The sequence below is a fragment of the Pelophylax lessonae genome (genome assembly GCF_965119305.1).
Source record: "Pelophylax lessonae genome assembly, chromosome: 6".
Lineage (NCBI taxonomy): Eukaryota > Metazoa > Chordata > Amphibia > Anura > Ranidae > Pelophylax > Pelophylax lessonae.
In genome coordinates this window covers 328,845,529-328,871,730 of record NC_138773.1, presented here as the reverse complement: position 1 = coordinate 328,871,730, position 26,202 = coordinate 328,845,529, and the positions used below count along the sequence as shown (strand labels likewise).

Here is a 26,202-nt window from a genome sequence, read left to right as displayed (position 1 = left end):
ACCACTATACACAAGTTCAGATGTTTTGCCTGCCTCCAAAGAACCCAAAAAAATGCCCAAAAAAACACTAGCGTCAAAAAAAAAACGCCCAGGTGTGTTGTTGCAGGCATTTTTTGGGGGGTTTTGGAGGCAGGCAAAACATCTGAACTTGTGTATAGTGTACCTGTGAAGTTTCAGCTCAGTAGCATGTCCAGAACCAGAAAAAAGATACTTTTCTCTGTCGCTCATTGACAGACGTAGTCCTCGTTGATACTAACAACTCGGGTTATGCTGCCCTCTACAGGAGTAGGACTAGACAGGAAAGAAAACATTCTGGCCACACCTTAGGGGCAGTCCCATAGGGTATATCCTCTCTCTCTCTGCTACAGCAAATCAGTTTTTTTCTGTCTAGTTAGGAGTAAGGACCTAGATGCCTTGCTAGGATCTTCGGTCCTGGCAGGATTTTTTTCTTAGAAAGATTTTTTAGACAGCTTTTTTTCTCCAGTGTTCCTGTGAGATCTTCAAGCAAGAAAGCTGGAACTGGGCGACGGGCTGGATGTTGAGATCCAGTGGTCACCCCAGTTCAGCCTACGAGCGCGTGCAGGCCATAGCTCCGCGCTGGGTCGGCCGCGACATAGTCCCACTGGACGGGGACTGACCCTGCGAGTTAAACGTCTCGCTTAAACGTCAATGACCATGAGTCACGGCGTCCGTATTGGTCGACAGCCCTCCCACCCCGGTGGAGAGGGGTACTGTCAGGAGTTGGCGCCCGCCTGGTTCCGGTATGGTGAGTAGTATGTTCCCCCTTTTCCCTCTGACGGGTTTGTGGTGAACGCGGGCCCCTCTCTGAAATGGTAAGGATGGGTCTCCCCTCTATCCTATAACATGTCACAGATCCCCCTATTTGAGTGTGATTTTTGTGAACAAGAAACCAGGAGGCTTGGTTTGGGAGCTGACAATCTAATGTCATTTCAAAGCTGTAAAGATGACTGAAGTCAGTGGCAGTACTAGAATATTACTGTGATAGTATAAGGTATCCTACCTGTCAGAAGTGTTCACAGGGCGATGTCTATACATGTATACTGCAGTCCAGATCGCATTCCTCCAGCAAAGGCAGATGCCTTCCGACGGCCCACGGACCGCATACGGCCCGCCAGGGTCCGGTACCGCCGGCCAGGCTGATCACCATTAGGGTAAAGGTTTATGGGGCCGAGGTACTCCCGCAGGCCGCCAGACACGCCGTTATCCTGTACAGGCCGCCGCCATTGTCTGGCAGATCGCACGAGGCTGCCATATTGGCGTAGCCTCGTGTCTCCAGCATGGGGGCGGCCATGTTTGAGGTGACCCAAACACCTCGTTGAGCTAGGGGAGGCGCCGGAAGGCGTGCAGAGGGGCGGAGCCGCCTCCTTTTTTCCCGGGAAGCCAGCCAAAAGACTTCCTGTCTGTTCTAGACAGTGCTGTAACAGGTTGCATTTGAAACTCTGAGCATCAAGTGGTGAGCCTTGGGGTCTATCTTTCTCTCTCGCTCTGTAGGGGTCCCTAAGCAGGTACACTGAGGGGCATTGTGGCGCTGGGGGTCTGAAAAAAAAAAAAAAAAGTTTTATTTTTGTTGGCAATTGATTTTTTTCGGTTAGTATCTGGAATTATCATGGACCCTGCCACACAGGTACCCCCACCTGTTTCCCTCGAGGGGGCCGCGGGACCCGCCAGTGCACAGAGTATGGATGCATTTACAGCAGTTTTGGAGTCTTTGGTGGCTCGGGTGGAGACGGCCTGTCAGGAACTGGGGTCAAGAAAGCAACCCCCGCCTACCCCTATATCATCTGAGACTTCAGATTCAGATTCTGAGATGGTCATTGCAGCTGCAGGTCCCTCTGCAGGGGCTGTTGTCTCAGGTAAAGTTCCCTCAGACAGTGAGGAGGATGTTCATGCTTCCGCCATAACACAAGAAGAAGCATTGGTGGACGCACTAGTTGTGGCGGTTCGGGAAACCTTAAGACTTGAGGTTTTACCGGCAGAGGCAACTGAAATGGAAATTCCCTTTGGTACTAGCAAACCCACCAAGACGGTGAAGGTTTTTCCTTTACCCAAGTGTTTTGGTAATAAAATTAAAGAGGAATGGGATCATTCAAAGCGTACCTTTACTATTTTCAAGCGCATTGCTAGACGCTATCCGTTTGAGGAATCCCTCATTAAGAAATGGACGGTACCACCAGTGGTGGATCCACCTATTTCCAAACTGAATAAAGCCACGGTTATTCCGGTGGAGGACGCTTCGTCCTTTAAGGATTCGGTGGATCGGAAGGTAGAAGCGGAGTCCCGCACTATCTTTCCCCTGATAGGGTCAGCCTTTAGACCAGTAATTGTCATTGGTCTAGTGTCTCAGACATTAACGGAATGGGCGAGATTGGTGCGCCAGGACCTGAAGGGGAAAGGTATCCCCCAGGCAACATCTGATTTGATGGAACAGATTATACAAGGACTACAGTTTGTCTGTGACGCAGTCTTGGATGCCACCCCCCTATTAGGGCATGCATCTATGTCAGCGGTAATCCTCAGACGTGTGCTGTGGTTAAAATGCTGGTCAGCGGACCTAGGTTCCAAAAAGACCTTGGCGAATCTCCCCTCTCAGGGGAATCGCCTATTTGGGGCCACCCTAGATGAGATCATTAAGGATGCCACTGGGGGCAAAAGCACTTTTTTGCCACAGGCTGCTAAAGCTAAAGGACCTCGTAACAAGCGTGGACCTTTCTTTGCCGGCCATAAAGGGTTCGTTCGCTCTGCTGGAGCAAGCGGGAAGGGCAAAACCCCTCTAGGAGGGTTCAAGAAGCGCTGGTCGGACAAACAAAAGACCGACTCAGCCAAACCTGAAGCTAAGGCTTACACAGCCTGAAGGTGCGCCCCCACCCGGCTTGAGGGTGGGGGGACGTCTTCACCGGTATTCAGAGCACTAGATCGAGCATCGATCACTGCTACCGGTGCGAATCTTCCCTTCCAACATTTAAGTACTACAGGGAGTGGTAGTTATCGTTCCCTGAACAGATCATTTTCTTTACCTTTTCCAAAGATTAGTCTCAGTTCCCCACAGGAATCGGATCCGGTTGAGCAGACAGACCAAAGAGCCTCTAGCCGGGTGACTTCGGTCTCTAATGTTCAACCAGGAGAAATCATCACTCCTGATAGGAATCAGGTGTCGGATAAATGTGTGGGAACAGAGAACGATCAGACTTTGTCGGATTGCCTGGGCCAGGTAGCTCTAGGGCAGCCTGGTTCGGATCCAGTCAGGCGATATCAGGGTGATGACTTAGGTCAATCACCAAGGATTTCACCATCTGTGTCTTCTTCAGAGCATCCCGGAGGCGCGGAGATTGGTAACGCGCGCCCACGATCCTCCAGCGGACGCAGCAGACGCGCTGAACGGCCTGTTAAGGCAGTGTCAGCTATTAGAGGTATTCCCTCCTCTCAGATTGCTGCTGAGATTTCTCCGCAGGATGGAGATGGAGGGAACTCCAGTTATCCTGTAAATTCCAAGCTAGCCTCGTCAAGCCGGTCAGGCCAACTTGGACATGCTAGTCGCGAACGCTCCTTGGGAACTTCCTCTCAGGGAGGGTCTGCGGTCTCAAGGACCGATGTTCCATTGTGCTTTACAGTCGCTGGTTTTAATGGCCTGGCCATTGAGACCCAGGTACTGAAGGACAGAGGGTTGTCAGCTTCAGTTATTCCTACTCTAATTAAGGCAAGGAAAGCGACTTCCAGCAAGGTCTATTATCGCACATGGAAGACTTATATCGCGTGGTGCGAATCTTTGGGATTTCCTCCACGTACCTATTCGGTGACCCGAATATTGGCTTTTCTGCAAAAGGGGGTTGAGCAGAAACTATCCTTGAGCACCATCAAGGGTCAGGTTTCAGCATTAGCAATCTTCTTTCAGAAGCCCTTGGCTACTCATTCCTTGGTGCGGAATTTCATTCAGGGGGTGCGGCACCTGGCTCCACCAGTCCGCGCGCCCTTACCGCCCTGGGATCTTAATTTGGTTTTGTCGGTTCTGCAGAAACCTCCCTTTGAAAACATCAGGGAGATTCCCTTGCTTACTTTATCCCAGAAGGTGGCCTTCTTGGTGGCTATCACTTCTGCACGCAGGGTGTCAGAACTGGCTGCATTATCATGCCAGTCCCCATATTTAGTGGTTCATAGGGATAAGGTAGTTCTTCATACGAAGCCATCCTTTCTTCCAAAGGTGGTTTCAGACTTTCATCTGAATGAAGATATTGTGCTACCTTCCCTGTGTCCTCAGCCCAATCATCATCGGGAACATGCGTTGCATTCCCTGGATGTGGTTCGGGCAATCAGGGTATACCTGAAGGCTACGGAATCATTCCGTAAAACGGATTCACTTTTTGTGATCACGGATAGCCCCAGAAAGGGGTTGCCTGCATCTGCCGCGACTATCTCCAAATGGATTAGACAGACGGTGGTACAGGCTTATCTCTATTAGGGGTTGGAATCCTCCGTTCCCTGTTAAGGCGCACTCCACTCGAGCGCTCAGTACTTCCTGGGCCTTCTGCCATCAGGCGTCAGTGGTCCAGGTATGTAAGGCGGCCACCTGGTCGTCGGTACATACCTTTACAAAATTTTATAAAATTGATGTGATGGCATCGGCGGATGCCTCATTTGGCCACAAGGTTTTGCAGGCTGCAATTTGAGGAGACCGGTGGTCTACCTCAAGGGTTTTTTTATGTTGGAATTTCTGTTGAGTCTCATCGTTGATTGATGAGCCTTGAGAACTTCTAGTTGGCACCGGTTGGGCCTTCTAGATTGGATTTTTGATTTCCATTTTCCCACCCCTCATTTGTGGTACTGCTTTGAGACGTCCCGAGTTGTTAGTATCAACGAGGACTACGTCTGTCAATGAGCGACAGAGAAAAATGGATTTTTGTAAAATCTTACCGTAAAATCCTTTTCTCTTAAGCTCATTGACAGACGTAGTACCCGCCCCTCTGTTTTGAGTTGGGTTGGGTTAAATTCTCTAAACACTGCTTTGTGACATAACTGATTTGCTGTAGCAGAGAGAGAGAGGATATACCCTCTGGGACTGCCCCTAAGGTGTGGCCAGAATGTTTTCTTTCCTGTCTAGTCCTACTCCTGTAGAGGGCAGCATAACCCCAGTTGTTAGTATCAACGAGGACTACATCTGTCAATGAGCTTAAGAGAAAAGGATTTTACGGTAAGATTTTACAAAAATCAATTTTTTCAGTAGAGCAGGGATGGTGGGACCCCCCTTTTACACTTATATGATCTTTTTTTTTATGGTTCTGGACATGCTACAGAGCTGAAACTTCACAGGTACACCTTTTAGACCCCTCAGACACAAAATCACACAAAAAAAGCTCTTAAAAATTGTAATTTTTGATAGATTTTTGATAGAGAGCCAATTATTGAAAAAAAAAAAAAAATTCTTTGAATTTAGTGTCTGGGGGGTCTAAAATGTGTACCTGTGACGAGACCAATCTCGCCCCATTGCATTGGAGGAGCCTGGTTGCCCGCCTGCTGCCTTTGGACTATGGACCAGACTTTAAAAGACTTTGACTCCATGGCGATTAAACTGTATTCGTGGGGTCTGAGTGCCATTCACCTAATAATGTGCACTCAGACCTGAGCTATCTGGGGATATGTAACATGTCTATGTTTAATGTATAAAAAGTAACTTTATATATTTTAAAGCATAATACTGCATTTGGGTCCCCATGTGTGTAATGGAGTCTCGCTGTGAAAACTAGTTTTAGCTGCAGAGAGAGAGGGGGGGGGGATTGTTTCCAGCAGCCCCCTCCTAAAGAATGTCTACTGATTAACTCAGTGCTTTTGTCTAAAATAGGACAGTATGTTAATAGGGTCTGAGACTATTGATAAGTATGTTAATGAGTTCACCTGGCTGTAATTACACAGTCATTGTTCATGTGGTATTCTCAAAGTATATATAAGTGTTGTGTTTCTTTCAATAAAAGAGAAGAGAGTTACTCTTGATCGAACCTCACTACAGAGCCTTGTCTCGTACTTGGGGGGGGGAATTATTGATGGGTTTCATGTATGGCGGATTGGAGTGGTCGATAGCTGTCCTGGTGTTCGGGAGCGGAATATCCTAGACGACTGTAACCCCTGTTATATTTGTGGTGCCGTTACAATTTGGCAGATTGGAGTGGTCGATAGCTGTCCTGGTGTTCGGGAGCGGAATATCCTAGACGACTGTAACCCCTGTTATATTTGGGGTGCCGTTACAATTGGTGGCAGCGGTGGGATGGAACCAGCAGTGGAGTACAGATACTCTCTGAGAGAATATGACCGTATGGTGTGGTTACGGCTGAACTTTTTCGGACCCAATCCACTGGAGAGATCCAAGCGGTTCGTGAAGAACTTAGTGTTCGGGACTCTGCTAGACAGGGCAGAGAGAGAGGGCCAGCTGGCACATTGGGAGGAACTCCAGCGGCAGGTACAGTTAAGGGAAGAGGAGAACCCAGTCTCCATTCCCCAGCGGCAGCCTGATTTATTGGGAATTGGGAGCCCAGTCTCCATTCTCCAGCGGCAGCCTGATTTATTGGGAATTGGGAGCCCAGTCTCCATTCTCCAGCGGCAGGCTGAGTTAAAGGGGGCAGAGACAGTCGGTCCTGTCGCCCAGCAGCAGGACTCTGTGTTGGGAGGAGAGACAGTCGGTCTCCCTCCACAAAGACTGGAAGTATGTATGGGAGAGGAGATTGTTACCCCCTCTCCCCAGCGGCAGCTTAATGTACCAGGGGGAGACTGTAAGCCCCCCACCAGTGCAGATGGGACCGAGGTCTCTCCACCGGTCCTGCAGGGAATTGGGAGCCCAGTCTCCATTCCCCAGCGGCAGTGTAAAGTGCAGGGAGAGGAGAGCAGTGTCCTCCCTCCCCAGCGGCAGTGTGATGTGCCGGGAATTGGGAGCCCAGTCTCCATTCCCCAGCGGCAGAGTATCCTACAGGGAATAGAGAGCCCAGTCTCCTTTCCCCAGCAGCAGGACTCTGTGTTGGGAGGAGAGACAGTCGGTCTCCCTCCGCAAAGACTGGAAGTATGTATGGGAGAGGAGATTGTTACCACCTCTCCCCAGCGGCGGATCAATGATGGGCAGAGTGTTCTATCGGGAGAGGAGCTTGTTACCCCCTCTCCCCAGCGGCAGCTTAATGTACCAGGGGGAGACTGTAAGCCCCCCACTGGTGCAGATGGGACCGTGGTCTCTGCACTTACCACACAGGGGGTATGGATGGGCGGTCCTACCCCCCCACGACAGAGCTGTGTATGCAAGGGGGAGACAACCGGTCTCCCCATTCCGCAGCAGAGCTATGCACCTAAGGGGGAGACAGTCCGTCTCCAGCAACCAGGCCCCAACCAGACTACTCCGGTGGTAGTGCTGGCACCAGGACAGAGTACCGCTGGTCTCTGCCCACTCAGCAACCCACCAAGGCAGCCTACCAGTCCCCTACACAGCCGTGGTGAGGCACCTGGACATGGACAAGTTTCTCCTCTACCCAGGTGTAGTGACCATTTATTGTGGGTGGGCTGTACTGTGTTTTCTGCTTTGTGGGTGGGCTGCTGGACTAACGAGGGCACTGACCGGCAGGAGGTCAGGTACCCTGTTAGTCTTTTTGGAAAGGGGGAGAGATGTGACGAGACCAATCTCGCCCCATTGCATTGGAGGAGCCTGGTTGCCCGCCTGCTGCCTTTGGACTATGGACCAGGCTTTAAAAGACTTTGGCCCCATGGCAATTTGACTGTGTTTGTGGCATCTGAGCGCTGTTTGGATATGTTGAGAGCTCAGATCCGGGCTATCTGGGGATGGGTTGAATGTAGGGGTTCTGTTCAGTAGACTGGGAGTTATGCATTTTTGTGTCTTTTTGTGTTTCTTTAAACATGTGGCTAATGGAGCCTTGCCTCTCTCCTGGAAGCTAAAACGTATTCCTGTAAACTGTAAGGAACAGGAAGCCAACTCCTAATATGGGCATTACAGGAAGTTCTGAGGAGACGGGCGGTCTATTGACACTCAGAGTAATGTGTATTGAGGGCTCGTTAGGGAACCATTGTTCTGTGTCTGACTATTGTGTACATTGATTGCCCCCTGGGGCTTCTGTCTCCTTGCATTGGTCAAAGCTATCTGACCAATCCCTGTTGACTCATTTTCAAGCCCTCATTTGCATATGCTGGAGAGGACCTTAGTGAGAACTGCAAGTACTTTACAATTGACCAATGGGAACGCGGTTGTTGGGGGAAGGATGTTCCAATTTCTGTATAAAAGTGTGCTCTGTTCTTCCAATAAATGTTGTTCCTGTTTTACCCTCATCTCGGAGCTTTGTCTCGTTATTGGGGGAATCTGCTGCAGGGATTGCTATGGTCTTCCATACTCCCTTAGAGAATCACTAAGCTCTTGTAAGAGCTTGTGTAAGAGCTTGTTCGTGCTGCACTCTCTGGGGAAAGAGAGGTTTACCCACAGGAACCTGGGGCCTTGTCGTTGGTCCAGGGTGTAGGAGATGCCAAGGCCCTAACCAAGCTGCGGCGGTTCGTGGAGTCTGAAGTGCTTACGGTGTCTGGTGGAGTGCTTGGAGCCCTCGGGAAGCACTAGGAGCATCTGTCAACGGAGGTACCTGCTCAGGGGTGCCCTGTTCCGTAACAGTACCTGTGAAGTTTCAGCTCTGTAGCATGTCCAGAACCCCCAAAAAAAGATCATATAGGTGTAAAAGGAGGGTCCCACCATCCCTGCTCTACTGAAAAATTATCTGGTTCTGGACATGCTACAGAGCTGAAACTTCACAGGTACACATTTTAGACCCCCCAGATACTAAATCCAAAGACATTTTTTTATTTTTTTTTATTATTATTTTTAATTTTTCCAATAATTGGCTCTTTATCAAAAATGACAATTTTTAAGAACTTTTTTTGTGTGATTAATAGTCCCTGGGGTATGACCCAGAACCCTAGGCACTTTTTAGGGGCATTTATTGGGTTTTAGGGCTTCAAAATTGTGTTTTTTGATTACCGACCCATTGATTTCAATGCGGTTCTGAAATCCGGCCGAACTTTCGGGTAGTTCGGATGTTCTGGCCGAACCGAACTTTTGAAAAGTTCGATCATCCCTACTGATGATGGAAAAAAAGACTGACCTTGGGAGAAAATAAATTGTATTAATGTCTGCAACAATGTTTATGGTCAGTTTAATGATTAAGTATATGAACTTTATATTTCAAGGCCTGGACAAAGGACAGATGGACACCAGTTCTGGTTGCCAGCAAAGATTTTTTATCACCACTTTGTGAATTGATACTTTGCAGAACGTTGGCCAAAACGCAATTCCAGTTTAACTCCCAACCCTTAACTCAAGTGATTGTTTCAGTGAATGGTGCCACGTAATAAGGTGGCTCTCTACGGCATTCTCCTATGAGTCCATAGCGGCTTCATGACAAACCCCTGAAGGACATATCCTTGATGCCCTGAACTCACAGGTACTGGGTTGAATAAGGCTGGGTGTCATTTAGTCTGAGGATGGACCAGTGCTGGAACATGGAGAGCACTTTCTGCTTACTACAAAAATATGTTCCAGTATTTTTTTTTTAAAAACAAATGATCAAATAAAACCCCATATTTTTTTAACACTAAGCTGTTAAAATTATTTTGGCATGAGCTGAAGACAAATCTAAGGAAGCTGAGGTGGGATTGGGGTCTTATAATTGTAGTGCTACCACCACTAGGGGGATTTGTGTACTAGGGTGCAGAAACAGCCAAGGAAAACAGAAAATTGATATCAAATACTTACCGTAATTTTCCTTTCCTGATGGACTCCATGGCAGCATACCTTCGGGTAGGCTCCGCCTCCTCTCCTACCTCATAGGACCCCACTCCCATAAATCTTTGCTCCCTTTCAGCATCAGTGTTCTGTAACTAGCCTACTCAGGAATTGGGAGGGGACTCCTGCTGCCATGGAGTCCATCAGGAAAGAAAAATTACGGTAAGTATTTGATATCAATTTTCTGTTTTCCTGACAGACTCCATGGCAGCATACGTTCGGGAAATAACTCGCATTACACTCCCGGGTGGGAAGATGCTGAACAAAGAAAATTTTAAATGGCACCGTCAACTGACAGAACTTGAACGCCAAAATTAACAGAGGATAATGCAGCAGGTTCAACACAATAATGGGAAAGAAAAGTGTTGATAGACGACCAGGAGGCTGCCCTGCAGATCACATCGGGCGCAACATGTTTAGAAACTGCCCATGACGTGGAAATGCTTCTAGTAGAATGAGCCGTAATCACCTCCGGAAGAGCCAAGCCCTTCGCTCTGTATGCCCACTGGGTAGCCTGGACAATCCATGCAGCCACCGCTCTACAAGAGGCACGCATTCCCCTTTTTTTTCCATGGAGAAGGACAAAAAGAAATTCTGACTGACGGAAGGAGGATGTAGACTCCAACTATTGTTTCAGAGTATTGCCCACATCTAGTGGATGAACTGAAGATCCCTCATTGGTTCTGAAAGTGGGAAGAACTATTTCAGAATTTTCATGGAAGACAGAGGTCACCTTAGGGTTTGACCCTAGCATAGGTATTAGGACCACTCTGTCCTGGAAGAAGGTCAGAAAAGGCTCTTTGCAACCTAGATTGTGTACTTCAGAAACTCTCTTAGCAGAGGTGATAGCTACCAAAACCACTGTCTTCAGCGTAAGCTCCTTGATTGACATGGAGGCCACGTCCACAGAAGAAAAGAAGTCCAAGACTAATGGGAGATCCCATTTTGGGAATCTCGGTCTTCTCTGCGGCCTGAGCCTGACTGCTCCCTTAAAAAACTGCTGGACCAGTTGATGTTTTTCCCACGAAATTCCGGAGAAGGCTGAGATGGCTGAAACTTGCACCCAGAGAGAACTGATTGATAAGGAGAGATCCAGCCCAGACTGCAAGAAACTCAGGACTTGTTGGATGGTAGGTGTGTCTGCTGGACCAAACCCCTGGACTTGTTGACTCATGAACTTAGCCCAAATCCTCTCATATACCCTGTTAGTGCTACCCCTTCTTGAATTCATGAGAGTAGGAATCACCTCTTCTGGGCAACCGAGGGCCTCCAACCTCCCCCTCTCAAGAACCAAGCCTTGAGGTGATGACGTGCAGGGCATGGATGCAGAGTAGGACCCTGTGATAGAAGGTTCGACCTTAGGGGTAGAGAGATTGGATCCTTGAAGCTGAGGAGAGGCAACAGGGGAAACCAGGGCCTGTTGGGCCAGAAGGGAATTATTGCTAGGACTTCCACCTTCTCCATTTTCAGTCTCCGAAGGAATTGGAGAATTATTGGTACTAGCGGAAAAGCATAGGCAACTTGGAAATTCCAACTGTCTGTGAGGGCATCTATTCCGAAAGCCTGAGGATCCCGGAACCTCGCAAAGTATCTCCGGAGTTTTTTGTTGTGGGGGGCCACAAACAGATCTACCTCTGGAGACATCTCCAGGGACAGAACCCAATCGAACACTTCCTGATGGAGAGACCACTCGTTGTCGAGTTTGTATCTGGACAGAAAGTCTGCTTCCACGTTCAGTACTCCTGGGACAAAGACTGCCGAGAGATTGGCCAAATATTGTTGAGCCCAGGACATGATCGGTTCCGTGTCCTGGAGAAGAGACATGCTGCGGGTACCTCCCTGCCTTTTGACATATGCCACTGCTGTGGTGTTGTCTAATCTGAGTAACACAGAAGTTCCCTGAGTCAGATGGCGGAAAGCCTGAAGGGCTTTGAATGCAGCTCGCAGTTCCAGAATATTGGATACTACTCCGTGAGCAGAGAAATTCCACCTGCCTTGTGCCACTTCTGATAGACAGTGGGCTCCCCAACCTGTACTGCTGGCATCGGAGGTTATCGTGATCCAGGTGATTGGAGCAATGGAATGGCAATTTCTGAGATTTGCTCAGCGTAGCCACCAAGGAAGGCAACCCTTCATGAATGGGGTCAGGTGAATAACCTGAGACATGTCCTCTGTCGTCCATTGTTGGAGAAAACCCTTCTGGAAGGGTCTCAGCTTCCACAAAGCCCACTTTACCATGGGGGATGTAGCCACAAGCATCCCCACTACCTTCAGACACTGACGGGCAGTGAGACGGGAGGCAGCTAGGGCTAGAGCCACCCTGCCCTGAACCACCAGAATTTTCTCTTCGGGCAGGGAGATGGTGCATTTTATTGTGTTGAACAATGCCCCTAGGAACACAAGCGACTGCGTTGGCACCAGATGGCTCTTTTCGAGGTTCAGAATCCACCCAAACTCTTGGAAAGTGGAAGTCACTTGTTCCAGATGTAACAGCAGCTGGGATCTGTCCTGGGACAGAAGAAGCAGGTTGTCGAAATAATGGTGTAATCTGATACCCCTGATCCTGATAAGGGCTACAATTGCCAATAAGGTCTTGGAAAATGTGAGAGGCGATGTTGAAAGCCCGAAGGGGAGACATGTGAACTGCATGTGAGCATGCCCGATGGCGAATCGGAGAAACTGTTGATACTCTCTTGCCACTGGCACATGAAAGTAAGCATCTTTCAGATCTATGGATGCTAGCCAGTTTCCTGGAAGGACCGATTGCTGGATTGTGACCAGGGACTCCATCTTGAACTTTTCTCGACTAATAGATCTGTTGAGGTACGTGAGGTCTATTACAGGTCGCCAAGTGCCGTTCTTCTTCTGGACAAGGAAGAGGGGAGAATAGACTCCCTGACCTCTTTCTGCTTCGGGCACTGGAAGTACAGCTCGCTGAACCAATAAGGTGTCTAGATAAGAAAGAAGGACCTTCTTTTTCTCTGATGAAGGAGGAAGAGATGTAGCGATGAACCTGGGCTTGGGAACGTTGTTGAACACCCAAGAGTGCCCCTGGGACACAATGTCTAAAACCCAGGGATCCTGGATCTAGGCCACCCAGATATCCCGAAATTGGAGCAATCTGGCTCCTACCGGGGATGCCTGGATTTGGTGGCGTCCCGGTCACCAGAAGAAGTGCCTTTTGGGCCTTTCTGGAAGGAAGATTGTCTTGACTTCCAACCTCTCCCGTAAGACTTGCCCGGTCTGTAGCTGCGCGCTTCCCTAGAGCGATTTACATTCTGCCTCCTTGGGAAAGAGCGCTTCTGAGCGCCTGGGCGTTTATCCTGAGGGAGGAACCCAGACGTCCCGCCGTGGCCCGAGTTATGGCTGCATCCAATTTGTTCCCAAAGAGGGAAGAACCCTCAAAGAGAATCCGGCACCACGCCTGTTTTGATGCAGCATCAGCTACCCAAGGACGAAGCCAGAGAGCACGTTTAGTCGTGACTGAAGACAGCATAACTCGGGCCAAAAGACGAATGGTGTCTATAGATGCCTCCCCCAAGAAACCCGCGGCCATCTTCAACTCCTGAATCGGAGAGCACCGAAGAACTTCTTCCGAAACTCCTTTAAGAGTATCATCCAGGGCATTGATCCAAACTTCCATGGCTTTTGAAACTGTAGCCAAGGCCAATGCTGGCTTGCAGGCCATGCCAGCAGAAAGATACGCCCGTTTGAGGTCGGCGTCAATCCTCCTATCCAGAGGATCCTTAAACGATACCATATCCTCCAATGGAAGAGTGACGTGCATCACAAGCTGCATCACAGCTGCGTCCACCAGGGGAGGAGACTCCAGGTGCTTCACCTCCTCCTGTTTAAATGGATATAGCTTTGCCATTTTCGTGGTCATGGAATTTTTCTTCTCCACTTTGCTCCATTCTTCAGAGATTATATCTCCCAGTTCCCCTAGGAAGGGAAAGTTCAAACGTTCCTTGCACAACTGTCTAAATAATTTTTTCTGCTTTGGAGAGGAGACAGCAGGATCCTCCCAGTCAAGGGCTTCTCTCACCGCCTTGACTAAGGGGGGGACGAGGTTGAACTCAAACCCTGAGCCGGAGTCATCTGAATCGGATTCGGATTCCGAAGGAAGAATGGAAGGATGGCTGGGTTGGGAAGATTCAAACGGATCTTGGACCAAAACATCTCTTTCAGGAGAGCGGGATGGCCCTGCAGCAGTACTTGGCCTGTGTAGCTCAGCAAGAGAGTCTTTAAGGACTCTGCGCACAACCTCCTCAATATGCTGGTCCAACTTTTCCCGTTCACCCGTAGCTTGGGCATAGCAGGGTTTGCACAGAGAGGAACCATCCGTTACTAGGGTACCACACCCCCAGCACTTCCTCCCGTGCGGACGCTCTGAGTGGTCATGATATTTGGTAGAGGAAGACTGGCCATTGCGTCCCCTATTCTGGGGAGAGCTGCGTCTGGACCTAGACGAGGAGCGCCGGTGGTGCGATTTAGAATGTCTGTCTTCGTTGCGTGCGTTGGGCTGCTGGTCAGACCCAGAAGAGCTGGAGACAGACATATAGGATAGAGACATAAGCTGAAAGAGCCTATGGCCTCCCCGCCCCTAAAATTGCCCAGCACATACCTTGTATGAGAGGGCTGGCCACTAGGGGGCGGAGATGCATCCATACTTGCAAAAAGAAAGGACAATATCTTTTTCAGCTGGACAAAAAAGAAAAATAGCAGGCTAAGGACCAATCTTTCAGAAAATGAGGAGACCAAGAAAAAAAACTGTAAACCAAGTGTGGCATCTTACCTTACAAAGTTAAGCCAGAGTCTGGGGGAGGCTGTAAGATGAGCCGACCTTCCCACCAGCTCTGACACATCAGGCAGTTTAAATAGACTGTTTTGCGGTCGGTGAGCGATACTGCGCATGCGCGAGTGACGTCAAGCGTCATCCCCGCGCACCAATCCTACCCCCCCGGTGGCTACCGCGCATGCGCAGACACACGGCACAACCCGGAAGTAGCGGCCTCGATCATGGCCGCGGACAGAGAACCGGACACAAACCGGAGGTAAAGTAAACTGCACACTCCCGGTAAACCCGGACCATTAATAGGGGAGAAAACTGACCATAATAAACATGCCAGAAACACAAGAAGGAAAAAGAAAGTGCACATATAATAGTAAGAAAAGGGTCCCATAACAGGGCTTACCACCCTGCCCGGAGCAGAGACGGGTCCAGAGATGCACCACCAGCTGAATCTTCGGGCAATGACGGGCCACCCGCAGCAGCCAGGCTCTCTCGGCCGGACCACAGAGCTCATGCAAAGGGTCTCTTCTATTGCCCCCTCCATACCCTGCTAAGAGCCAGGGCTTAGCGGAGGCTCCAAGACCCAATCCTGCTTCCGCGTATAGGACCGTATTTGTAGGAACATAACACCGTATGTATGAGGAGGACAAAGAAGGAACATGGATGCTGAAAGGGAGCAAAAATTTATGGGAGTGGGGTCCTATGAGGTAGGAGAGGAGGTGGGGCCTACCCGAACGTATGCTGCCATGGAGTCTGTCAGGAAACAACAACTTTTGAAAGTTTATTGCAAGTTAACTTGGGTGTGGTTCAGGGAGCTGTGGGATACTCAAAAACCCCAACAGGAAAAATAAGCACACAGTCCCCTTAGGTAGCAGGACAAAGTGGACAGCACTGGTACCATTGTCCCAGGCCAGGCAAGTCTGATACTCGGTGCAGCAGGGGTTAACAAGAACGACTCTCACTGAGATCCTTCACCCTTAGTCTGTACTCAGAGTCTCCCCAAAGCTTGGAATGTTCCACTCAGATTCCAGCAGACAGACTCCTCTGTGAAGCTTCCAGAGCAGATCTCCAGTGGCACCCGTCCTCAGCTCCTAACAGGCTTGTGGCTGGAGAGCCCCCCTGCCTTCCCCCAGATGAGCACAGCTGGGATGAAGATGAAAAGGCTGGGACCACAGAAGGATGGCCAAAAAAGCCATCCTGCTGTGGCTCTTGGAAAAAAACCCAGCTCTATGGGACTCCAGACTTTATTCATCGTTCAACCACTATCTGGGCACACCTTCCCAGGGATTGGCTGGAGCTGCATAAATATTCAGACTGCCTATCTGACTCCCCCACCCACAATGTTCTGGAAATCTCCAGAAATCAGGGGGAAGCAGTCAAACCTGCTGCCTGTAGAACTCAGAGCAGCCCAAAGCAATAACATGCAGCTCTGCTGATTACAGGAGAGCCAACAAACAAAATTTGCCTAACCAAACCTAGCAGCTTAACTAGGAGGGTGCTAAATATTTATAAAATCCTCATCTGCAACCCCCTGGTGGGTCCATGGTAGGAATGAATGGACAAATTGTTGATCAAATCAAAAGTAACCTCTTTTAAGCATGAAATGTCTAATACACGGGTCTGGAAGCTGTGAGATAAGCTCTGTGGGAGAATTTCTAGGTGATACTGAAGGTCTGTGAGAAACCTCAGGTCATGCTAGAGGTGTATGAGAATGTTCACCTTATGGGGAGGCGTGTGAGAATGCTCAGGTGATGGAGATGTATGTGAATACCCAGGTGAATGCCAGGAGTTGTGAGAATGCTCGGGTGATGGAGATGTATGTGAATACCCAGGTGAATGCCAGGAGGTGCGAGAATGCTCAGGTGATGAGGGGGTGTATAAATGCTTGGGTGATGGATAGATAGATTGTAAATGGCACAGTGTATTGAATTACCTTAATGATCTTCATCTGACATGACTTTTCAAACTCTGTCTGGACTTTAATGTACTCTTCGGAGCTTGGTGCCAGCTGTACAACTTTCATACTATAGTTCTTCATCTCTTTCCAGTATGATGGTATAGACCTTTGTTCTGCAATGTAAATATCACTGAAATTAGAGCAGAACTCCCAACAAAAAAGGTAATTACAAACCTGAAATATACAGTATATGGGATGTGTTACCCCCCTGACATAGACTCGTCACCTATTCTCCTTCTGTCATACATTTGCTTTATTGCAATCTGCCAGAATGTGCCGACTCCGGAGCTGGCATCCAATCTACCTCATGTCAGATGGCCATTCTATTGAAATTGAACCAACCTGGATGTTCACTTTTTGCTTCTGATCTGTGTGTGTGTGAAGCATTTGGGAAGGATCTGGTGGGCAATGTTTGAATATGACTTGGCTCTTGTGGAGCCGTGTTCATGACATGCTCTATTCTTCTTCATCTGAACTTCTTTTGCATTTGTGCCAGTAAGCAGCATATCAAACACATATTAGTTACATCTTAAACTGATGTCAAGACCTCAACCCTACTGAACATCTTTGGGATGAATTGAGATCCAGGTCTTCTTTTTAACATGAGTAACTGACCTCCCATATTCCCACAAACACCCTCCAAAATATTGTGGAAAGACTTCCCAGAAGAGTAGAGGCTGATTTACCCACAAAGGTGTGTGTGTGTGTGTATGGGGGGGGGGGGGGGGGGGTCCATACAGTATTAATGGCCAAGAAGATCATATAGGTTTGATGGTCATGTTCAAAAACATTTGTCCACATAGTGTCTAATATGTTCTAGTTTTTTGTAAGCATGTGGGCAGGGCCTACCACGCCCATGCACTAGGGGTACCTTTGCCCGAAGGGCCGCTCACCAATACCCAGGACCAGGCCAGAACTGCGGTCATGTGGACAAATCTAACATTAAGGCAGTCTCCTGACTTAGAGATGAGCTAGCACTGCATGTAATAATTAAGCTGAGTTCCTTTATAAAGTGTTGTCCCAAAGCTCTACAGTCATTGACTTGTATGTGATGCATTCACAGTAGTGTGCCAAGCCGCACTATCTCCACCAGCCACCTCTGTTACCTCACTCCCAGTAACAAAATGAGATCCCGCCAGACACATAACAGGGATATCATACGCAGGGCTTAGGAAAAGGGGTGAGCAGGAGCGGGGCTGCCCTGGGTACTCTGGTATCATGTGAGGTACGGGGGAACCACAAGAAGATTGGGGGGTGGGCATGATGGGAGGGGGAATTTGGGGGGTGGCAGGAGTTAAGAATTTTTCTAGGAGGGGAAATGGGGGAGGTATGCCAGGAGTGGTGTTTCTGGGAGGGGGATTTGTCCTAGGAGGGTGGATTTGGGGGGTTTGTGCTAGAAAAGGTAATATGGTGGGTGGAGGACTTGTGCTACGAGGGGACTGTCAAGGACAATTTCTTCAAAAGTCATCAATGGCAGCTCCCTATTTCAGTCCTCACAAGTTCACTTTAATGATGATAATAGAATTACCATGTTTAGAGTTTCGTTGAAGCGTCACTGTGTTCCCTCTGGGATCTCTTGCAGTTTTCAGTTCTATAATCACTGTGTATTGTGCTCCATTAATATCAATGTGTATACTTTGTCTGTCCTCCTTCTTGGCCTTCTCCAGCTCCATGTTTGTCATTTTGTCAAAGGGAATAAATCTGCTTCCGCTGAGATATCCCCATTCCACCAGATTACTGTACAGCTCTGCTTCCCGCTCTCTCGTCTTGTTATCTCGCACACTCTTTATAATGTCTTGGATTTTATTACTGACCTCCAGAACATCCCTGGACAGGCCCAGCACTTTGATGGTGGAACTCGACAAGTCAAAAATAACAGTAACTTGATAGGTCTTCTGAAGCCGACCCAAAGCCTCATGGTCCTTGTCATCAAAGTCCTGGATCCAGTCATCTGTGATGATGTTCTCGTACTGCTCCTTCATTATCAGATCACGGAGCCAGACTTTAGTCTTATCCACGGCATCCTGACTTTCCGCACACAGCTGGATAATAGCCGGCTCAATGTTTTCTCTGAGCTCAAATACCATGGAATCATCTTCAACTTCATCTTCCTCTTCACTATTACTTCCTGTCATAAAACTCAAAAAGGCTGTTTGGGGGACAAAAAACAAATGTATGTAACGACTCTGTAGGAAGAGTCACACCAGACTGATGTAGAAAAGAAGGACTGAAAGATGAAGTCACTGTAGACTGTATCATCCAATCAGAAATAAACAGCTTCATTTCATAGGGCAGTGCACTCCAAAACCAGCCAATTAACAGAAGCCAAACATGATTGGTAATAAAATATCGACACTTACATTTCGTGATCTTAAAAAATCCAGAAAGCCGGGAGGATTGTTTTGCTGCAGCAGACCCGGCCTTCACTTTCATGGCATCGAGGAAATCATCTACGATTCCCTGAACCGGAGTGATCAGTTTCACCATTAGAACTGATTTGGGAGAATTATGACCGACAAATTCCATCACTGCATCTAAAACGGCTTCGGCCACTGTAGCGGAGGATGCCATTCCTAAACCTGCAAATGATAAGTGGACATTACTACGTACTCATTACTTATATATGTAGACCAGCCTTTTTCAACCAGGATGCTCAGGCACTCTAGGGTGCCTTGAGGTTTCTTTTTGCAAAATGAGGTTTCTTTCTGCAAAATGCCTAAAAATTGCCCCAAAATTGTATACAAGCCAGTGGGTTGATGAAACCTGCCATTTAGTTACACAAAGTCACAGGTTTTCATTGTGCACCATTACAACCTTCTAGCTGCCAACCTCCTAACAACCGATGACATCATCAGTTGATAAGGCGGATGTCAGTTACCTGCATATCATTCTTGTTTGACCCTCCCGTGGAAGAAGAGAAACATTGGAATACTAGTCAGTACCAGTTTGCAACAGTGTATTCGCTTTGGAAGAATAAATCACCTCTAACATTGGGTGTCCTACATGTGTGGATGTTGCTGCATTATGTAAAACTATTAGAATCGTTTTTACATTTTAGAATGGGGCGCCTTGACACTGTCTATAATTTTGGAGGGTGCCTCGAGATTGTCCATAATTTGAAAGGGCGCTTGACTGAGAAAAGGTTGAGAAACACTGATGTAGACTCTATGGGGTTGAATTACTAAAACTGGAAAGTGCAAAATCCGGTGCAACTATGCATAGAAAAACCAATCAACTTCCAGGCTTTTATTGTCAAAGCTTAATTAAACAAGCTGAAGTTAGAAGCTGATTGGCTGCTATGCACAGCTGCACCAGATTTTGCATTCTCCAATTTTAGCAAATCAACCCCAATGTGTCCTTATCAGCCTGGACCTGTATTAAAAAATGTATGTCATGTAAATATAAAAATGAGCACAACATCACGGGATCCATACTGCTGACCCTCAGATATTATATACATTGTGATATGGGGGGGTGTTAGCTCTCGTGATGGATGTGTTTGTACAGTGAGTCCATGGCAGACAAGGACTATAGTTAAGGGCCCAGTAGCCCACTTTTATTAAAAGGAATCAGAAAAGAAAGTCCTCAGGGGTTTCAGCTTCACACCAAACGAAAATGCAGGGCCACCTGGATCTTGAGCTCACTCAGCATTAATTGCAGAACCTCGCTGCAAGGGCCCACTCCCAGCCCCTAGGTAGAGGTTCTCCTGATACCCCAGGCACTCTTGCTCCTCTAAAACTCACAGATTCCTTTGGCCCCATGGACTCGCTCCAGTTTTCCTCAGCTCTAGTCTCCTAGATTCTCTCAGCTGGCCCAACTCTCTTGGTCCAATGGCCTGGAACCTCTCCCACATGGAGTGCTGTCTCAAGGATCTTGCCTTGGAGCAAACTGAAAAGTTCCAGATTTGTGCACAAATACTGGGTCAACAGTGGTGAAGCAAAACATGTGCCTGAGTCAGTGGTGTCACAAAAAGGAATAAATGCCCCAGAGTCAGTGGTGTCACTAAAAGACAAAATGGCCCTGGCTTGGTGGTGTCACTAAAAAGGAAATAATGGCCCTGAGTTGGTTGTGTAAAAAAAAAAAAAAAAAAAAATGTCCCTGGGTTGGTGGTGTCACTAAAAGGTGTTATTTACACTGGTGGTCAGTGGGAAGAATGTTCCTTACATTGGAGGTCAGTGGGAAGAATGTCCCTTACATTAGTGGTCAGTGGGAAGAATGTCCCTTACATTGGTGGTCAGTGAGAAGAATGTCTCTTACATTGGTGATCAGTGGGAAGAATGTCCCTCACATTGGTGGTCAGTGGGAAGAATGTTCCTTACATTGGTGACCAGTGGGAAAAATGTTCCTTAAATTGGTGGTCAGTGGGAAGAATGTTCCTTACATTGGTGGTCAGTGGGAAGAATGCCCCTTACATTGGAGGTCAGTGGGAAAAATGTTCCTTACATTTGTGGTCAGTGGGAAGAATGTCCCTTACATTGGTGGTCAGTGGGAAGAATGTCCCTTACATTGGTGGTCAGTGGGAAGAATGTCCCTTACATTGGTGATCAGTAGTGATGAGCCGAACAACCCCCCGTTCTTTCGCACCAGAACACCGCGAACAAAGGAAAAGTTTGTTTGAACTAACGAACCCCATTGAAGACTATGGGAGTCGAACCTCGAAAATCAAACGGCCTCATTTTGAAGGCTTAAATGCAAGTTATTGCCTCAAAAACGTGTATGGGGGTCCAGGTACTGACCTGAGGAACATGTAGCAATGAAAAACGATTGTTTTTAAAGGAGCACTGATATACTGATTTTAATGAGGCTTAAAGTGAAACTATAAAAATGAAAAATTCCTTCAAATATCGTGCCTGGGGGGTCCCCATATTGTGCCTGTAAAGTAGTGCATCTCTACGATGTATGTCGCCTGCTGCAGCTATACTGACATTTCTAAAGGAGAAAATGTCATATACAAATATACATACAAATTTCAAATCGCATGTACTTGTCATACAGATGCAGAAAAAATGGGCCTTGCTTGTTGATGGTGCCTGAACACCGTAACCCCTCACAGTTACTCTTGCTGGGTGCAGGAGCGGGCCCTGCTGCTAAAAAATCCATACAAATATGAAATCGCATGTACGTGTCATACAGGTGCCAAAGATTGGGCCTTTTGTGTTGCTGGTGCCTGAACACCGTAACCAACCCCTTGCTGGGTGCAGGAATGGGGCCTGCTGGTAAGAATTCCATGCAAATTTGAAATCGCATGTGCTATACAAGTGCCAAAAATTGGGCCTTGTGGAAGGTGGTGCCTGACTACCGTAACCAAGGCCTTGCAGTTACTCTTGCTAGGTGCAGGAATGGGACCTGCTGGTAAGAATGCTGTGTAAATTTGAAATCACATGAGCTATACATGAAAGTGCAAGAGAAGTTGCCCCGGCGCTACCTCTAAGTGACACCTTGTCACTTTAAAATATATGTGCCATAGTGTGAGTGATTGGGAAAACAGTGAATAAAATTAAATATAAATAAATAGTGCACATATAAAATTGAATAATCCTTTTGTGAACAAGGATATTTCTTTGTGACCACTGTGAGAAGGTGCTCGTGTGCAAGTTTCAAATAAATAAATAAATGAGCTGAAAAGATAGTGATTAAATTTTTATTCCAATCAATAATTAGATTAAATGGATTGGTGCCATAAATAAATAAATTAATTGAATTTTAGTGCAATAAAAGACAAATAAATAGTGCCACTGGGTAGTGTGCCAGTGTGAAATTATAATATTGCTTGTAGAAAGTGCCAGTGAGGCAAGTGAAAGAAAGAAAATCCCACTGTGGAAAAAATAATGAATAAAGGTTGCATACTTTATACATAACCCCTTGGGGGTTAGTGGTGACCTAAAACAAAAACATTGTTGGAAGCTAGCAGAATCAAGGTAGAGGAATAGGATAGGCAGCATATGCAGTCTTCAAGGGATGGCAGACCCCTAGCAAATTAAATCTGTTACATCAGCATCAGGGGCCTGATAGCTCTTGTTGATCCAGGACTGGTTCATTTTGATGAAAGTCAGCTGATCAACAGAGTCTGTGGACAGACGCACTCTTTTGTCTGTCACAAAACCTCCACCGGCACTGAACATCCATTCGGAAAGCATGCTGGAAGCAGGACAGGCCAGTAGCTCCATTGCATATTGAGCAAGTTCTGGCCAGTGGTCCATCCGCAAGACCCAGTAAGCCAGTGGATGCACAGCTGGAAAGGTCTCCATGTCTGCTCTTGTGCCTAGATAATTATGCACCATATGACGGAGACACTGGCGATGGTTGCTTAAACCTAGCAGCCCTGGGTGCTGCTGAGGAGAAAAGAACTGTTTAAAGGCATCGGTCAGCCAGCCGCCTTCTCCACCGCTCCTCCTTTGGCTGATCAATGCCTCAGAAACACGTCCGGAGAATGTTGACCTCCCAGTGTCTGGAAAGGCGATACACAATTTTTTTTTCAAGGCCTCCGCAAGATGTTTCATCCTCTGCTCCCTCTGCGAAGGCAGGATGAGCTCTGCAACTTTACCCTTGTAACGTGGATCAAGAAGGGTTGCCAACCGGTAATTATCCCTCTCCTTGATAGCACAAATCCTCGGGTCCTTTTGCAGGCTTTGCAGAATCAGGGAGCCCATGCAATGTAAATTGGAGGAGGCATGAGCTTCTGAGTCCTCTGGGTCACCAAGGATGACATTGTCAGCAGGAGCAACCTCTCCCTAACCACATACAACTCCTGGGGTTTCTGGGGAATCAAAACCATCCCTTGAAGACGGCTGTATCCTATCCTCTTCCTCTACATGCATGCTGCGGAAATCCTCATCCTCCTCCTCCTCTTCCTCCTGTGTGTTTTATGGCCGTGCAGGAATGATATCTGCATAAAGGGGGCCTTGTGAGGAAAGGAAGTCCTCCTCTTCCTGCCACTGTTCTGCCTCAAGTGCCCTGTCCATGATTCCACGCAGTGTGTGCTCCAGCAGGTAGACTAGCGGAATAGTGTCACTGATGCATGCATAGCCGAGGCACACCATCCGAGTGGCCTCCTCAAATGGTGACAGGACAATGCATGCATCCTTAATCAAAAGCCACTGGCGGCGTAGCGAAAAAAAGCCAAGCTCCCCTGACCCTGTCCTTGCGCCATACTCACACAGGTGCTCATTGATGGCCCTCTGCTGTGTGTGCAGCCGCTGCAGCATTGCCAACGTTGAGTTCCACCTGGTGGGCATGTCACAAATGAGGCAGTTGGTGGGCAGTTTGAATTCCCGTTGAATGTCAGATAAGCGAGCACTGGCATTGAATGGACGGCAGAAATGGTCACAGACTTTCCTGGCCTGCCTCAGGAGATCTTGGAAGCCCGGGTATCTGCTCAAGAAACGCTGCATCAACAGATTCAGAACATGTGGCAAGCATGGAACATATGTCAAGTGTCCCTGTCGGAGGGCAGAGAGAAGGTTGGTGCCATTATCACATACAACCATTCCTGGCTCAAGCTGTCATGGCGTCAACCATCTCTGAGCCTGCCCTTGCAGTGCTGACAGAATCTCTGCAGCGGTGTGACTCCTATTCCCTAGACAGACTAACTGAAGCACAGCATGGCATCTTTTAGCCTGACTGCTTGCGTAGTCTGTTGAAGGCGTAGGGAGCACTGCTGCTGCAGAGGAGAATTGTGCAGAAGAGGACATGGAGGAGGAGGAGGAGGTGGTGGAGTAGCGAGATGTGGCAGAACCAGCACCAGCTTTTTGGAGGCGTGGCGGCAAAACAAGCTGCAAGACTGAACCCTGTCCTGCATCCTTCCCAGCTGCCAGCAGAGTTACCCAGTGCGCCGTGAAAGAAATGTAATGTCCCTGTCCATGTCTGCTGGACCAAGAGTCAGCAGTAATGTGCACCTTCCTGCTGACCACTTTGTCCAACGAGGCCAAAACACTACCTTCCACATGACGGTAGAGAGACGGAATGGCCTTACGTGAAAAGTAATGCCTTTTTGGGACCTGATACTGTGGTGCAGCACATTCCACAAATTTGCGAAAGGGAGCCAAGTCTACCAGCTGAAAAGGCAGCAACTGTAATGCTAGCATTTTGGCCAAGCTAGCATTAAGACGCTGAGCAGATTGGGTGTAACTCTCTGTGCCACTCATTGCTATACCATCATCCCTCTCAATGCTGGCATTTGAGAAGGCATGAGGTATAGTAGGGTTAGAGATCGCAGATGAGGATCAAGGTGATGTATGCTTGTTTTGATCTGGTGCCTCTTTCAGGTGCTGTTGCCAATGGACTGCATGGCAGGAAGTCATATGCCTTGTCAAGCATGTGGTGCCCAAGCGGCTGGTGTTCTGGCCGCACTTGATCCGCTTTAGACAGATGCTGCGAACAGCAACGCTGCGGTCTACTGCACAGGTGCTGAAAAAAGCCCACACTAATGAACTTTTTGGAGTCCGTGGGGATTTTGCAGCACCCTGCACCTGTGGAGCTATGTGCTGTGACGCAATAGTTCTATAAAGATTTTAGAATGTTGCAGAAACTGACCGAAGAACAATACTGGTACTGGTATCTGATGTAAAGAAATCAATCTATCCCTCACACAGGAACCTTGGCCCTCCCTACACTGTCTGATATGATGTAAAGGAAACCAATCTCTCCCTACCTCACACAGGAACCTCGCCCTCCCTACACTGCTAGAAATGTCTCTCTGCACTGTCTGACTCCAAAAAAACTACTTTCTCCCTGCCTGAATTGCATGCCTTTCCCTGTCTGATCGGCCGCACAATGACACTACACGCTGCGGCTGCGCGAGCAGCCTTTATGTAGTGTGGGGCGTGTACTTGACCCCTGAGCCATGATTGGCTAAAGGCATGCCTGCCTTTACTCCAATCATGGCAGAGATCATTTGATTGGCCAAAGCATGAGGCCAGGGTACATGCTTTGGCAAATCACATAATGCTCTGCACGCTCGGTGCGCGTGCAGTGCATTATGGGAAACTCAAATTTCCCCATGAAGAAGCACATTTGTTCGTCATTCGACCAACGATCAAACGAACAATGTTTGAGTCGAACTTACCTTGGACTATAACTCAAAGCTCATCTCTAGTGGTCAGTGGGAAGAATGCTATTTACATTGGTGGTCAGTGGGAAGAATGCTATTTACATTGGTGGTCAGTGGGAAGAATGCCCCTTACATTGGTGGTCAGTGATGATCAGAATTGGTTTTTTAGAGACCGCTAACAAACATCATTAATGCATTGTTTCCTGGGTCCTCCAAGTAGAACTGACCGCAGAACTATGCAGTCACTATCAGATGGGAGGTCAATCAGCCAAAGCTCATGGGACCCATAGCATCTTCTGAAGGAATTCTAAGCTTCCACCAAACCCTGGCTGAGAATAGCTTCTCTTGTAGTTGGTATGGTACACATGGTTTCCTGTGTCTATGAGCATTGTGTGCAGTAGCGGCTTGCTGATAGGGGGAGCAGGGGCGCCGCCCCCCCCCCCCAAAAAAAAAAGAAGAAAAAAAAAGATAAAAAAAAACATGTCCATTTTCAGCCCACTAGGGGCGCCGGACCTAGTGGTGGGTATGGTGGGGTGGGGTTTTTGACCCCACCTTCGGCTAGCAGAGGCGCCGATTGGCGGCCT

The 26,202-nt window shown here is 48.0% G+C and overlaps 1 protein-coding gene across 1 annotated transcript in view; it reads right to left on the bottom strand.

Moving 5' to 3' along the window:
• Positions 1-26,202, bottom strand: part of LOC309558760 (protein mono-ADP-ribosyltransferase PARP14-like) — a gene marked incomplete at its 5' end in the record, with an annotated part of 87,439 nt that overhangs the window by 11,163 nt on the left and 50,074 nt on the right. The window contains 3 exons of the mRNA XM_082261808.1: positions 16,546-16,682; positions 18,098-18,718; positions 18,930-19,148. Of these exons, the coding sequence (XP_082117934.1) occupies positions 16,546-16,682; positions 18,098-18,718; positions 18,930-19,148 (977 nt within the window). The remainder of the gene's footprint in view (positions 1-16,545; positions 16,683-18,097; positions 18,719-18,929; positions 19,149-26,202) is intronic.